This window comes from Epinephelus moara, chromosome 6, assembly GCF_006386435.1.
Source record: "Epinephelus moara isolate mb chromosome 6, YSFRI_EMoa_1.0, whole genome shotgun sequence".
Classification (NCBI taxonomy): Eukaryota; Metazoa; Chordata; class Actinopteri; order Perciformes; family Serranidae; genus Epinephelus; species Epinephelus moara.
The window spans coordinates 33,754,158-33,770,434 of NC_065511.1; the positions used below are offsets into that span (position 1 = coordinate 33,754,158).

Genomic DNA, 16,277 nt, shown 5'->3' on the forward strand with positions numbered 1-16,277 from the left:
CAGATGAGGATGTGTCACTTTGTGTCTTTAAAGCCTCTGTACCTTTTCACACTTCCTCGCAGGATGAAACTGCTCACTGAAGTGAAGAGTCGTCTGCTTATTTAACCTTAAGCTGAGTGCCTCTAAAGCTGGCATCATATCAGTGAAACTAACTCGCCATCACAAATCAGCCCAAACTGTGTCTGGTTAGGACAAAATGTTGCTCTCAAAGAAAGACACTATAGCAATATGTAATACTGCTGTGAGGATTTGAGTATCTCTGCAGGTTTATATTCTTTTATGATGATGCATAATTCATCGTGTTGCTATATGTGTGCTCTCCTTATTCTGTAGTTCTTTTTTCATACAGTATAATGCAGGCATGAGGAGCTGGTATGCTTTTTACAAAGTAGGACGACTGTTGCTACAAAAATATGTGAGAAATTGATGCAGGAGCTTTTTATCAGTCGTGTCCAGCAGACTGATGCATAGAAACCAGCATCTGCAAGAGGTTTTGTGTAAGAGATGCACATCTGAGGGTTTGAATGTGAAGGCGGTGAGGTCATATTTTCAGTCTACAGTTAAAGGGAAACTTTGGTGCTTCTCAGCCTGGACCATATTTTCCAATGTGTTTGTATCTAAGTGCCTAATGGAGATAACCATTTTTTAAATCAGTCCAGTCTTGCAACGTCAATTTATGATCATTGAAAGTGCTTGTTTTGCCACTTCAACGTTGTGGAGAGGACTCTTTGCAGAAATGAAATGTTTTTTGTTTCCTTTTCCTGGTCTGTTACTGTGACCAAGTCTCGTTAAAGGAGAATCTCGTGAAATCCCGTGAGAGGTGACTTGTTGCAGGAAAAACAGTGGAAACATTAGTGAAAATTGGAGAGAAGATTGCCAGTGTTTCCCCGAACCTAAACTTTACCCCAAGCCTTCGCCATATATCCACCAAGGGGGGAGCTACACGTTAACGTTAGGGAAATGCTATTTGATGGGAGAGCATGTTTTGATACAACACCAGGAGGAGTTGTGTTGGAGTACAGAGAGGGTAGCTTAGTGTTATCTTAAAGATTTTCAATGTCATACTTTAGAGAAGGAGGTAGTGTTGTGCTAGAGGTCTGTCTTTATCAGTTGACACTCAAGGAAAAAACGCAGGTGCTCTTGAAGGACAGGGTCAGCACATGGAAAGAAAAAATGAACTTCAGGCAAGGTGCTTCGGCCCTGATGAAGATCTTAGAGTCGAAACCAGTTGCTGTTTTTACTGAAGCAGCCATGTTTTTTTTAATAAAGGCTTTTTTAACTTATTCAAGTGCATTTGTTCCGTGTTCCGTGACACTCAGAGCGAGACTTTTCCTTGGGCGAGACATTTAAAATAAAATTGGAGCCTGTCAGTGGCAAAAACAAGCACTTTTAGTGGATGTAAACGTAGGGCTGTGCAATTAATTGAAATATTATCCTAATCACAGGAGCTGCAATATTTAAAAAAGGTAAAATGAATCACAGCATATCATAAATGAAGCATTGTGGTGCTACAGAGATGCCCCAGACTACAAATCATATTCCAGACATAAGGGAATATGCTTGTTTTATACAGGACCCAGCAAAAATTACATCACCTTTTTTACTTTTTTTGGGTGGAAGTGAAATGCAAAAAAAATCACAACTCATATTGCAATCGCAGTATATGTCATTTGCTTTGATGACATGTAATTAGGTCTGTTGAGGGCCTCAAAATTATTTTTTTGCTCAACCTAATGCTGTGGCATGATGATCCAACCACTGTCAGCTGTGTGACTTGTATGTGACTGATTTGCTCAACCTAATGGTGTAGCATGACCTAATCACCATCAGGTGTGTAACAAAGGTGTGGCCCATATAACAGATAAATGTAGCTGTGTCTCAATATGCTTGTTGATCTTAATCAAGGTCCAAAGGCCGCACCAATTGCACCATCTATCACAAAAATTGCTTATCATGTAGCCCTACGTTAATTGACGGCACACAACTGCTCGTAGGAATTACATTGGACCAATTCAAAAATTGTCTCCATTCATCACTTAGACACCAAGACATATGAAAAAAGGGCCCAGGTTAAAAAATACAGAACTTTCCCTTTAAATTTACACACATACTGGACACCAACAGCTATAATGATTGCCCAGAAAATTACTCTCAGGAAGTGGAGGACACCTGGAGAGTCTTATTCACAGGACTGTTACAGAGAAAGGAAAGGTGGCTGAATATGAGAGAATGTCATATAGGTTAGCAGCACGGACAAATAGTTCCTAAAGTAGGGGGTGTGTGTTTCTTTTATAAATGTAGAAAGTAAGCATGAGGTGGAAGCACACTGATGACACTGATTTGAATCAGAGTGCTATTGTACTTTCTCTTAGAATGTTTTTTGCCTTCTTATCCAAGAAGGTCACTTATTTTGTTTGACCCCATTTATTTCTGCATTTTTCTGTATATTTAATGTGGGAATAGGAAATTTGGGAAGTTTACAGTGTATTCTTTCTTTGATTTACAGGTAGTCACACACAGTCATAAAAATAATTCATAGGCAGATTCCGATGTTTTTAGGTGCAATAAAACTGAATATGGAAAATCAATAAAATATTCAGCAGACATAATTGCATCCCTGGCAGTGTAGAGAGAGCTCATAGACCTCCATATGTTTCACAGAAAATATAAATAAGTGGTACAAAGGATCATGCTTCACGTGGAACACCTCAGTGCTACATTAAATAACTTCTTAATAATATTTTGCAACCCTTCCTTGATTATCATCCTGGTGAACTTGTTTGCCTGCTGCAGGAAAGGCTCCAGTGCTTTTATTTTTAAGAAATTAGTCATATTTTTTCTTTTTCTTTGTCATGGTACCTAAGTGTAAAAAATGTACTGTATATGTGGTCATTTACATTAACACAATCCATGAATGTTGTCTAATTTATTTATCATACTATAATTTAGCAATACTTGTGCTTTCTGGTACTATATTTGCGTAAAAAAAAAAAGAAATATATATTTAAAAAGAAAGAGAATATATTTGAATAGATAACTAAATGAATATGTATTTTAAAAATAAAAATTCTATAAAATATTGTTATTCCTACAGTCCTGGATCCTGATAAACAGAGGGAGATAAATAATCATCATTTTGTTTTTCCTTTCCTTCGACATGGTACCAATGTATACTGAAATGTATATATAGGCATTTACATTAATATAACCCATGTATGTTGTATAACTTGGGGCAGCAGTAGCTCAGGGACATAGGGACTAGGCTCAGGAACTGGAGGGTAACAGGCTCAAGTCTCTGCATGGACCAAGTATGGAGTGTGAACTGGAAGCTAAAGAGGTGCCAGTTGGCCTCCTAGACACTGCCGAGGTGCCCCTGTGTCTCTTTTGTTATGTTTTTGGATAAGTATCTTTGTCCTTTTACTTTTAGGCTACTTTTTAAAATAATATTTTCAAATGCATGAATGGAAACCTGATATATTTTTGGAACTGCTTCTGCACTGTAACTTGAGCATCTTTGCAAAAAAGAGTAATTAAATAGATTATTATTATTACTAATAATTAATTCATTCATCTATCTATCTATTTAAATGTTATGGCGGTGTTTTGTTTTGACTAGGACTCTCAGTATTCTGGCTCTGATAAATGGAGTGACATAAATCATCATCATGTGGGGACCTCCAGAAAACCCTTTAACGACCCTTGAGGCGCCGTGGGCCCCACCTTGGGAACCACTAATGATCTGCCATGACCTATTCCCTGCCCAGGCTGACCGGTGGCAGACAGGTGGCGCTGGTTCACCGGCGCTGATGGGTCGGCCAGTCGGGAGAACAGAAGTTTGTTCTGCGCTGTGTTTTTACGCAGGCGCAGATCACACTGTTTGTCCAGTTTCACTGGTTGACTTTTACCTGTGAGGTAGACCAGTTTCGGTTCGCCGGTGGCATTAAGCAACAACAACCACCGGGGTCCGGTCCAGAGGTGGCAAGACTTTCCTCCTCCCTCCCCAGCCCCGTGTGACTCCCATTGCGGAGCGTCGGACGGGATTTCTCCGGGAATTCAGAGTCGGTGCGCAACAGCGAGCGAAGCAGGAGGCAGGTGCACGGGAGAGGACAGGACAGGGGGAGGAGGAGGGCTGCTTGTATTTCCGTGAGGGAGTCCTGTCGTTCACACCGGGCCCAATGATTGGAAATCAACTGGTTGGCGCCTCGGTGGTCGATGTGTGTTAGTTTCATTAGTATGCGGCTGGAGTCCCCCCGCTGCTGCCGACATTCAGCCTGAGGACTGATCGGCAGCCCTGAAGTCTCCCCCGTGCCTGCTAAGTGACTCCTCGCCCCGGGGAGGACGAGGAGGAGGAGAAGGAGGAGGAGGAGGCGGCGGCAGCAGAAGCAGGACCCCGGCTGCTGCTGTGTGGAACAGTTTTCACGGACACGGCACGGACCTCCTCACCTTGTGGATCAGGAAGATGATGGGCTTTCTGCGCCGGACGTTCAGCCGCCGCTCCCGGAGCCGCTTCCAGACGAGAGAGAGGGACGAGCGGGACGGTAAAGGAGGAGGAGGAGGAGGAGGGGGAGGAGGAGGGGCAGGAGGGGTGACTGGGAACCCCCTGCTCCTGGCACATCAGCAGCAGGTCGTACACGCGCCCGCCGTGGTCACCGGGGGAGCGGCGGTCCACATCCCGGCGGGCGGGACGGCGAGGACCACCATCACCTGCCGTGTCCTGCTGCTGGACGGCTCCGATGTCAATGTGGATTTGCCTGTGAGTGAGCTGAAGCCTGTCCGGTGTGTGTGTTTACACTGAGTGTGTAAACAGAGTCCATGTCGCAGGGCGAGGTGGTAGCCTAGGTCAGTGTGTGTCAAAATGCGGCCCGGGGACCCCGTGGGGACCCTGTGGGGGCTCCTGGTGGTCCCTTGTAAAAATAAGAGACAGGGTTCCTCAGTGTGTCCTGTTTAGCCTGGACTCAGGGTTGTTTGATTTTACTTGCAACTTTTTTAAAATTCAAAATAAGGAGAAACTCTAACTCAGAGAGCTGCAACAATGCAACAATTAATTGATCATGTGTCAACTAATTTGATAACGATTAATCTGTTTGGGTAATTTTTCAAGCAAAAAAGTCGATGTTCACTGATTCCAGCTTTTTAAATGTAAATTTTCTTGTGTCTTTACTCCTCTACGACGCATATAACATATTTGGGTTGTGCACAGAACAAAACATTTGAGGACGCATCCTGTTCTCATTCCCAACTTGTCAAATACTGCGACTTTGTCAGTGATTTCCGCAACAGACGCCAAAGCCAAAAGACACCTTTCGCTGCAGCATGATACACCCACGGTAGGCGTCAGGTTCTAACATTGCCAGATGGTGTCAGCTTGAAACACAGCCGGTAACAACATAATATAACAGCTGGAAAGTCCCTGTGGAGGTGAGTGGGACCAACAAACCCTGGACTTTCACCCAGGAGCCAGCTGTTTGATTCCCATGTGAATGTTGAGCCAAACCATGATGTTTTTTTTGTAAACCTAACCACATGCTTTTGTTACACAAGGAAATAAACCTAAAACAAGTTGTTTTACCAACGCTGCAAGTGTATTTGCATCTAACGAGCAGAAACTGTATTTTTAAAAGACACTATACATGTAACAAGCGTAAATTGAGAGGACGTCCTGGAACGTCAACGACAGATGCAGGAGGGTACCTAGTGTATCATATTTGGACTTGAAAGGCCACTGACAAAGCAGCGATATTTAACTAGTTGCGATGAGAATGTGTTGGAGGACATCATCTCGGGCTTTGGGAAACACTTGTTAACATTTTGTTACCAAACACCTAATCGATTAATCGAGAAAATAACCGACAGATTATTTGACAGTCAAAGTATTCGTTAGTTACAGCCCTATGACTCAGGCTGATCTGAAAAATTAAAACCTAATTTAATCACAGTAAAAATTTAATTGAGCACAGTCTTGGTTAGAGAATTTGGAAAAGTGTTTTGTCCTTTTGCTGCTTTTTATTCCCTCATTTATCCAGCAGACACAGCAGCTCAAATTAAGGCTCAATAATTAGGGATACTCAGCTTGCTTTGCCAAAATGTCAGGAGGTCAAGGGGCCAGTGGCAGCAGCCCTGCACAGACCAGGTGTACGCAAGGGTGTTGCTAGAATACTCGGGTCTTAGCCCAGATTTCTGTCAGGGGGTCTGTGGGATCCCTTCTGTCACTTCTTTTTTGATAAACAAGCTCTATTTTGATGCTTTTTTTTACACATTAATTTTTTTTTTACACACATGGCACCGTACATTAAAAGAAAATAAAAAAACGGCATCTGGCACCGTATGGTGGGGCCAGATTTAGTTAAGTATCACTTGTCTAGTCTATCAGATGATTAGTGGATTGACAGGACAGTTAATCAGCAGCAGTTGTGATTATTTAACTGTTTCTCATGCGAAAAAGTGCTAAAAGCACACTGGTTCCTGCTTCTCAAACGTGAAGATTAGCTGCTTTTACTGTAATTTAAATACATTTGACTTTTGGACTGATGGACAAACAAAAAAAGCAACCTGAAGACCTCATCTCTGGATCTGAAACACAGGTTTTAGCTTTTTTATACTATATTTTGGACTTTTATTGGGCTAAACAATTATAAAAAGAGTAATCAATGATGCAAATCACTGGTAGTTGCACCCCCAGTGAATATCAACAACGATGTGTATCTAAAATGTGTCTATTTAAAGTTTGGCACAGATAAGTTACCAAAGTTTCCCTGCCTGTAGAGTCATACTGGCCTATATAGTGTTAGTGTGTGTGTGCCTCTTCCTGTACAGTGAGAGGTACAGCTCCAGATGGTGTTATGATCAGCCAATTCATCACATTACTTCCCCATTTCTGACTGCTGGGAAATCTAAGATAGACCTGAAGCTGCCCCCTCCTGTTTGCTCTTTTACAGCACCTTCCTCTCTCTTGTTCTTCTTCTCTCTGTCTATTTGCCTCTATCTGATCTTCCAATCTCCGCTCTCCCCCCTGCCTCCCCTCCGTGTGCCATCCTCCCTCCTAATCTTCTTTTACACTCCCTCTGTGGCCTGCTCCCTCGCTCATTGTCTTACTCTTTCGCACTCCGCGCCCTCCTCCCTCCTCCCTCCTCTCCTTCTCCCTTTTCTGCCTATTCTCCATCCATCTCCCTCTATTCCCCGACTCCCTGATCTGATTTACCGCTGTGCGGACTCTGTGTCACAGACAAGTGCTGCGAGTGTGTGAGGGGTAGGTGGGATGATGAGTGACTGTGTGTGGGTATTCGTGCGTAAGTGGCTTCTCGTAAGATGTTTTCATGTTCGAAGGTTGCATGTGTCACCAAAGCTGCTGTGTGGTTGCGTCACCTATGAAACGTTCAGACAGTGTACAGTGGGTTATCAGGGTACAGGATATTTCATTTACAGTCCAATAGGGAGATTACAACAATAACACAACGCCACAGATTCTGCTGAGCTCCAGCAACAAATGACACAGGGCCTGTTAAGCTGGCAGCTTAGTCACAGGTGTGTTGGAACAAGTTTGTTCATGTCAGGTCAGGTGCGTTGAACCGGGCTGAAACTCGCCTATTAAAGCTTATTAGTCTTTCACTCCCAGCTGACTGCAGCCAAAAAAAAGCAGGAAGTAGTGTTGTCACAATGCCGGAATATCTAACCTTGATACAGTTCCCTTTGAAAAATATCGATATTCGTTACTGTTTTTGATACCACAGGAAGAAATTGACATTGAGGGCATAAAACTTTAAGTTTTATTAAAGGTCCAGTGTGAAGGATTTTGAAGGATATACTAGCAGAAATGGTTTCCTAGTGTATAATTGTCTAAAAATAAGAATCGTTGTGTTTTTGTTACTTTAGAATGAGCCGTCCATATTGACGTAGGTAGCTGGTCCTCGTCCACGGCTTTTTTAAGTTTAGAAAACAATAAAAAATAATGCTGACAATAGTGTCCCATAGGTTAAACCCCGAAACACTCACTTTACTGAAATGTTAAGACAAGGAAAAATGTCCAATTTTCACATTTGATAAACTTAAACAAGAGATTTTGCACTTTAAAAACAACTTAAATGTGTGTAGGATGTAGGGGATATATTGACAGCAATGGAATATAATATGATAATTATGTTTTCTTTAGCGTATAATCACCTGAAAATAAGAATCATCGTGTCTCTGTTCGCTTAGAATGAGCCGTTTATATCTACATAGGAAGGAGGTCCTCGTCTATGGAGTCCACCGTGTTGCACCATCATGTTTCTACAGTAGCCCAGAATGGACAAGCCAACACTGGCTCTATATAGGGCCATTCACATTTTTGCATCGTCCACTGTATTTAGCAGCCACTCTGCGACAAGCAGCTTTGAAAAAACATTGATTTTTTTAACGTGAAACTGCTTTCATCAGTGATTTCACTGGTTTGAATCCCGGGATCTAGGGATGCACGATATTGGATTTTTTGCCGATATCCGATTTGCCAATATTTAACATCTTATTTGGTCGATAGCCAATACCGATATCGATATATCCGCTTTATTCCCCACCTTATTTTAGTGGTCATCAAGTCTCTTCTGGAGTGGAATAAGCATCATATTATGCATGCATACTCTTAGCACGATGGCTCATCAGCAGATGGAGACATGAATTACAATACTTTCCAATGTCTGTCATATTTATTCATTGTACAGACTAAGGAAAAGCATGCGGCTGATTCTGATAGTTCATTTTAAAACCTCCTGAAAATCTTGATGTTAAGTTACCAGAGAAAAAAGGTGAGCACACATCAGCAGGTCCTGGGCTAGCAGCGAGCACCAGAGGAGAGACACTGATTGGTAACGTAAGCTGCTTTATTCAGTGTTTTTAGTGGTGTAAATCATTAGGTACGTTTGTTTTGGAGAGAGGGAGACATCTACAGATCATTTGTTTCCTGTTGAAAACCTTCTGAACAATAAACACTGAAGGAATTCTAACTGGGAGAAGTTTCAGCTGTTTGCAATCTGCAATCCTCACTGCTAGATGCCACTAAATCCCCCTAAATCTTACACACTGCTCCTTTAAAAGATAGATATAACACGGCTATAAAATGAAGACACCTTGTCTTGTGTGCAGTAAACTGAAACCATTTCAAGTATTCAGAATCAATATGTATCAATAAATTGATATATCTGACTAACACTTACAGTAACAGTACAGTATTCACTCCACTGTGCAAGATACTGTGTGACAGTGTTGCCAGCAGTGTGTGCGCACCCCTGTGATAGAGGCTATGATTTCAATCAGCCTCTCTAAAACTACATGCTGCAGAATGAGCAGGAGCGTGATTTTTTTTTCTGTCCCCAATCCCTTAATACCACTGATTTCCTCACACATTCATACACTCACCAGGAAGTTTAGACTGGTTATCAGGATCCAAAGTACAAGGCTGTCATCTTTCTACACCCCCGCTGGGTGTTATGTGGGTCAGACTGGGGTTAGGTCTTCACGCTGGGGCGATGAGGCTAATGTGCTCATGAATTGTTCAGAGGAAGTTTGGGACAAAGTGTTCCTAGTTGTGCTTGAAGAAGTATTTCACTGCTGGAGGGATTGTCTTCTCATAAAACTAGGCTGTCTGCGCAGTGGGAAGACACAAATACATTTAAAACTGGTGCTACATGACCAGAGAAAACAGAGGGAAAGGGCTGTGGCATTTGCTTTTGCTCAAGAGGTAGAACACCTACAACTACCAGAATGCATTGCTCTGCACTGGGCCAGTAAACGCTCCAGCTGGTGGGTGACATAATGCCCGTCTGGTAACAAATGATGTCAAATTGCAGTGAAATGTTTCTGAAAACATTTTAGGAGTGAAATAGGCAACACAGTAACAGAATCTTGGTTTAAATCTAATCAGCGCTGCTCAGTTTTACCGTCCAATCAGCCTCCATTTTTACAACACAGGAAACAGTATGGCTTCCACTTCCTGTTCACAAACACTCTCACTTTGAGAGAGCAAGGCAGAGGGAGCGGGTCTTTCTCTCCCCATCTGCTTGTATACTCTTTGTATTCTAATGCAGGAAGTACCAGCTGTAGTTCAAGCAACAACCCATAAGCCAGCGAAAATGAGCTGGGGGATGTCATGACACAAAGCTGGTTGAAAATCGGCAAACCATCCCTTTAAGTGCGATGACTGGTGCTCTTGGTAGTGTGTGTTATTGACAAAGGCCTAAATGAGGACCTGTCTCTCAGGAGCTTCTCTTTTTGACCCACATGCACACACACAATCAGTCACTTTCACACACACACACACACACACACACACACACACACCCACCTAAAGTCACTTTGCTTCTGTCATGGACACCAGGTTTCTCATGCCTAAACTCAAGCTTTCAGACTTAATTTGTCTCGAGAAGATCAGGTTACTGCAGCAGAGAGATCAGAATGAACACACATGAAGCTCATCTGAAAATATTTAAGTTATCGTTCCTCTTTGCAGAGTAAATCCAAAGGCCAGGACCTTTTTGACCAGATCATGTACCACATAGATCTGGTGGAGTCGGACTACTTCGGATTGCAGTTCATGGACACAGAACAAGTCTCGGTGAGCTCTTACTTCTCTCACAGACGACCACGAGCTGATGTACCTGTCACTCACTCTCACCTTCTTGTCTCTCTTTTAGCACTGGCTGGATATGACCAAGCTTATAAAGAAACAGATCAGAGGTAAGTTTTCCTAATTAGGCCCTCTTGTGTGTTGTGTGTGTGCAGGAAAATGCGCAGTAGGTGCATGTGGAAGCAGGTAAGTGGGGAGCAGGTGGCGCATTATCCAATGTTGACATGGTGATTAGCACGTGCATTAGGAGCCGTACCCTTGTTTGCTCTCCAGCTCGTAACAGGGGGATGAATGGTACAGGAGTGACTGATGTTGTCCTACTTGTCTGCAGCTTCCTTTTGTAGCTCAGGAGCCTTAAAAAAAAAAGAGAAAAGAGTCTGATCGATGTTGAAGTGAAACAGGAAAGAGATAATAAAGTAGGTTAAAAAGAAATATGGGTGATAAAGATTTATAACCTGTGTGGCAGTGATGGATGAAATAAAATAGATCATAAGAAGATTTGATTTGATTGAATTAATTTTCGATAAATTACTACTCAATCTTTTTCTGCTTCTTTCTCTGTCTCACACACTCAAACACGCTCTTTCTTTCTCTTTATTTTTTTTAGACGGGCCTCCTTACAGACTGTTCTTCAGGGTGAAGTTTTACTCTTCGGAGCCAAATAACCTGCGTGAGGAATTTACAAGGTAAAAACATCACACACACACACACACACACACACACATGAACACACATGGTTTTCTCAGGAGCCCAGTGCTGAGGTCCAAAGGGGACGACAGGCTAATTACTTTGCTGCTGTGGGCAGATTCAAATCAAGGCCAAACGGACGGAGACTTGTTAAAACAAATGATGTGTCAGAGATGAGGAAGAGCTGGTGATACAGCAATTGATTTATGCTCTTGCTCAGTTCGAGCCTCTCACTCCATGCGTGTTGTTTTTTACACCATCAGGTATCTGTTCGTGTTGCAGCTTCGACAAGATATTCTGTCTGGCAAGTAAGTTTCTTTACATAATAATACACCCAGTCACAGATACAGATGTATATATGAACATATGTGCCACTATTTTTATATATAACATGTGGCACACCCCAAAATAGTGCATTCATTTTTGATTTAGTTTAACAGAATTTTTTTGTGATACACGTGACAACCACGCTATTTTATTTTTCATATGTATTATAACATGACAAACTGAGCACACTGTGTCTTCAATGAGAGGTCAAGTCAGGTCATCAATGTTTAAGATGTTTCCTAATCCCTTAGGCAGCTGGTGGGACGTTACAAACGCACAATGTGCAGCCAAACATTATTCAAACCCACAGAGCCTTATTTTTAATTGTAGTGGAGAAGCAAACGTTTACAACAATGCTAAATATGATATAATACAATAATATATATTACAAAACACTGACTGGCGATGGATATTTTACTTTATTGCTTTAAGTGCTGGAACAAGTGGATACAGAATAAATTTGAGATTTTGTCAGACAATAAATAGTTTAACAATCTCAAAACTATTTGAGGATAAAGTTGAAAACTGTCATGTAAAGGTTTTAAAAGTTAAGATAATGAATGATGAACAAAATGCAACTTTTAAACACCCTCTTTGTCTGTAGGAAATGTTGACCCCATTATTGGAGTGTGACAGAAGATGAATATGCTCAGACTGATTGTTAGAGTAAAAGGAAATGACTAAATGTGTTTAAAACAATTTCTGAAAAGTCTTGTGAATACTTAAAGAGAGCAAAAGTGCCTGACTCTGACCTCATCTTAACTGGACCAGAAGTAAAAAACATTCGCCCTAAAATAAAGAAGTATTAAACAAGTCCTCGTGAGTCCTTTTCAGGTAATTTCTCTTCATCTGTGAAGACTTCTGGTTCTCACAAGTGGCGTCAAACCTGGTGTATAAACACACACACACCTGTGGGAGCGTACACACAGGTCACCTACATTAGAGTTTGGGGGACTTCTGTACAGCGGCGCCTGCCTGCTTTCTTCCGTACAAACACAAACGTGCATGCACAAACACACACTGAGACAGCGTGTTCCCCCTCTCCCTCCTCCTGACTCTATCTGGGCCACGGATCCCCCGAGTCCAGCTCTATTATAAAGCTCAAGATCAGGAACAGCAGAGGGCTGCTTATTTTAGGAAAAGGGTTGCTCCTCTTCTCCTTGACATACACATACACACACACTGTAGGACATACAGACACTTTAATGTCTTTTAAACACACGATAACATGTACACTATGAATACACTCATGATAAACAGCTCATCACCAGTGTCTCTTTTTCTCTGGTCAGATTGAAATGTCCGTACGATGTCTCAGTAGAGCTGGCGGCATATTGTTTACAAAGTAAGTCCACTTTTTAATTTATTTCTGATGTATTTGGAGGCCATTAATCTCTGTTTATTTCACTGTGATATAAAAATAAACATGCAACATTTAGTCCACTTATAGGTTAAGATTGGAGAAGATGCCCCCCTCTGGAACAAAGCCAATTTACTCATATATACTGGATATGATTTAAGCATGTGCAGGATGATGATGCATAAACCAACACAGTTGGGAGAAATAAATTGGTAGAGTAGTCAGTTTTTTTGTTACAGCACAAAAATAATTGCCCTACTATTGGGACAAGATGCACCCACTCTGGGCAAGAAACCCTCAAGCTATAAAACATTCTACCTAACTCAATAAAATAAATTCAAATCCCAACCCTGACACATTAATGGATTATCTAGAAGCCTTTTAGCCTTTCCTTCAGGCTAATAATTTTTATTTCAGGGTGTCTTCCTCCAGCAAGCTAGCTAAAAATGTTGGCTAATTCTAGATAGCTAGCAATGCTAATGATTGCTAGCTCACTTGCTAATAATGCTAGCAAGCTGTTGAAACTATAATACTTTACTACTACTACTGTATGTAAATATGAACTTTAATTAAACACCCAGTCCCTTTGTAGCAACACATTTTGACAATTAAACACCTGTCTAGTTGCCAAACAGTATATTTTTACAGAAGTTGTTTGGATGTTTTGGCTACCGACTTAAGCTAACGTCAGCTAGCTGTTTAGGTTGCTCATACAGATATAACTGACTTATGTCAGTATGGAAATGCTACACATCGTTAGCTTAGTTAGATTCAACACGATTCAGTCATTCAGTTCAGTTCAGTGAGAATATCTGTCCTTTCCTTGATAACCCAGTAAATTATTCATATTCTGTTAGTCTGTAAGGGTCTGCTGATAAAAAAAATCAAAGAGGTCACTAATCAAATCAGTCATGATTGATATGTTATTTAAAGCCTAATTTTTGTACAACTAATATTAAAAACCCCCCAATTTGAACGTATTTCCCATCTTTGTTGAGCAACAGTTTTGTTAAAAAGGAGTTATAGGCCTGTCACATACAGACATCTGTCCCAAATATAGGCCTGTAGAGTTCAGTGATTCAAGCAAGTATAAACATTTAACTATTTCAAGTCGCAACTACTAGACAACCTAACTAAATAGTAGCCCAAACATGCCCAGGATGCCCCTGGGCATGTTTGCCCCCTTTCTAAGAGGGGCTTCTTCCACTAAAAGGTAACTTTACATTTTTAATTTAAAGGAGAATGTTTTTTCTTTCAAAATAAATTAAATGGCTTTCCCCCCAAACCCCTATCATCATACATCAAAGCTTTTTATGTACACCTTAATATAATAGCATAGATCACTATTTTCCAGTGCCAAAAATTAGATCAGTTTACCCTAAAGCAGTTTTGGTGGAATAAAGCTGCAGAAATTCAGATGAAATGTCACAATTCAGTATAGCAGAGCCGTTCAATACATGTGTTGAGAGTAGATTTAGTGCCTTATATTGGTTAACAGAGAAATTAAGGAGGTGGGGGCTTCTTCTCCCATCTTACCCTGTATGTGATTATTTATTGTCTTGTCTCCTCTTGTTTAGTCTCTATTTTTGTTCTATTCTCATTTTAGTTTATGTTCCTCTCATTATTTATTTCTGTTACTTCCCATGCTTATCTGTACTTATTTATGTCATTGTTTTGCTGCGACAACCAAATTTCCCCGCTGGGGATCATTAGAGGTTTATCTTATCTTTTCATTATGTGGTAAAGCAGTTGTGAGCGGGGACTGTTTTCTTTTCCTTCGTGGTGCGTTTACTTTGACGTCTATGATTTGGAGGAAAGGAAGAAATTTATGATCCGTGTCATCTAAAAATTAAACCCAGAGGAAAAGCAATAAGCTAAGATGGGAAAGTACTTTGGTGGTTCCTTGCATTAAAGGACTAGTTTGGATTTTTTAAATTGGGGTTGTATGAGGTAAATATCCATAGTCAATGTGTTACCTACAGTAGATGATGACCTGAACTGAAAGTGAAACTTAATTATGCTCTCTTCAAAGCCAGACTAACACAAAAACAGTGATTTTATTTGCTGAACATGGCAGTTGCTGGTCTACTGCCTCGATCAGTTAAGCGGGATTTATACTTGTGCGTCAGCTCAATGCAGACCCTACGCCATGTTGTGGGCATTTATACTTGTGAGGTGGTGCGTCTGCGTCACTCTGCAGTTACACCTCCAAAACACTAGTCGGCGTCGGGGTTTCTGTGAAGTGCTGTAAAGTTTAGTTGATTTAAAACACACATTAAACACACATTAAACATGGCTCAATAGTGACAATTTCAAATACGAATACACAAATCGGCTTCACTATAACTGGCAGCATTCACAAACAAAGCACTTGTCTTTTGCTGGACACATTTTCCCCACAAACACAACATGCTAACGTTTTAAGCACAAGCCTATGGCATTTTACATTGTATAGATTAGCCTAGCGGCTAGCGGACGTTTCCTCTGTTCATATGAAACCAGGGACAACAGCAACATTTAACAAAGGCAAAGTTACAAAATTAGGCTCCATTACAACTCACAAAACAACTGTCTTATACTAAATGTCTTTTCCAAACAAATAGAACATGCTAACGTTATTAGCACAAGCCTATGACATTTTACATTGTATTAATTAGCCTAGCTACTAGTGGAGATTTCCTCTGCTCATATGAAGCCAGGATAAATCCCTAAGTATAAATCCCCAAAGCATAAATCACACAGAAATCTTAAAATGATATTTTTGTGGAGGCTTTATTGTCTTCACAATTTATTGTTTCTTATCTGTGAAATTAAAGTAAATAAAAGCTTTGTTTCCACTGAGGAAATTGTTTCAGCTTACAGAAATAGACAGGAGGTCTGCTGCGACGTGTATGCTCCATGTCGACGCAGAAGTATAAATCCTGTTTGTGTTATTGTTCGACTTAAGTGTTTCAAAGGGTCAGTTCAAATTCACCAATAACAATAATGCAAACAAAAACGAACTGATCGAAGCAGCGGCAGGTGAGCCACTCCTGTGTTCAGAGATGTAAAAATACCGTTTTTGTCAAAGGAGTCTGGAGGCTTTGAAGAGAGTGTAGATTGATATAAGACATTTTGCTGCTGCCTCCGTCCACAGCAGTACATTGCCTAGTTTCTCTTGCAGTACCCCTGTCTCCTTCTCCAAACTGGGGGCATGTTGACCGCCATCTGTATGTAATACACTGACCATGGATAAGTCCCTCATAGAACCTTATTTCAAAAAATCCAAATTATCCCTTTAAAAATGTTTCCCCTCTGCAGTCAGAAATG

The 16,277-nt window shown here is 41.0% G+C and overlaps 1 protein-coding gene across 2 annotated transcripts in view; it reads left to right on the top strand.

The window, feature by feature from the left end:
• The first annotated feature begins 2,257 nt into the window (after positions 1-2,257).
• epb41l4b (erythrocyte membrane protein band 4.1 like 4B) overlaps positions 2,258-16,277 on the top strand; it is a 32,614-nt gene continuing 18,594 nt past the window's right edge. For both annotated transcript variants that reach the window (XM_050046835.1, XM_050046836.1), the window contains exons 1-6: positions 2,258-4,753; positions 10,478-10,582; positions 10,662-10,704; positions 11,202-11,280; positions 11,545-11,589; positions 12,901-12,953. In XM_050046835.1, coding sequence (XP_049902792.1) covers positions 4,460-4,753; positions 10,478-10,582; positions 10,662-10,704; positions 11,202-11,280; positions 11,545-11,589; positions 12,901-12,953 — 619 coding nt within the window. In that variant the 5' untranslated portion in view covers positions 2,258-4,459. The remainder of the gene's footprint in view (positions 4,754-10,477; positions 10,583-10,661; positions 10,705-11,201; positions 11,281-11,544; positions 11,590-12,900; positions 12,954-16,277) is intronic.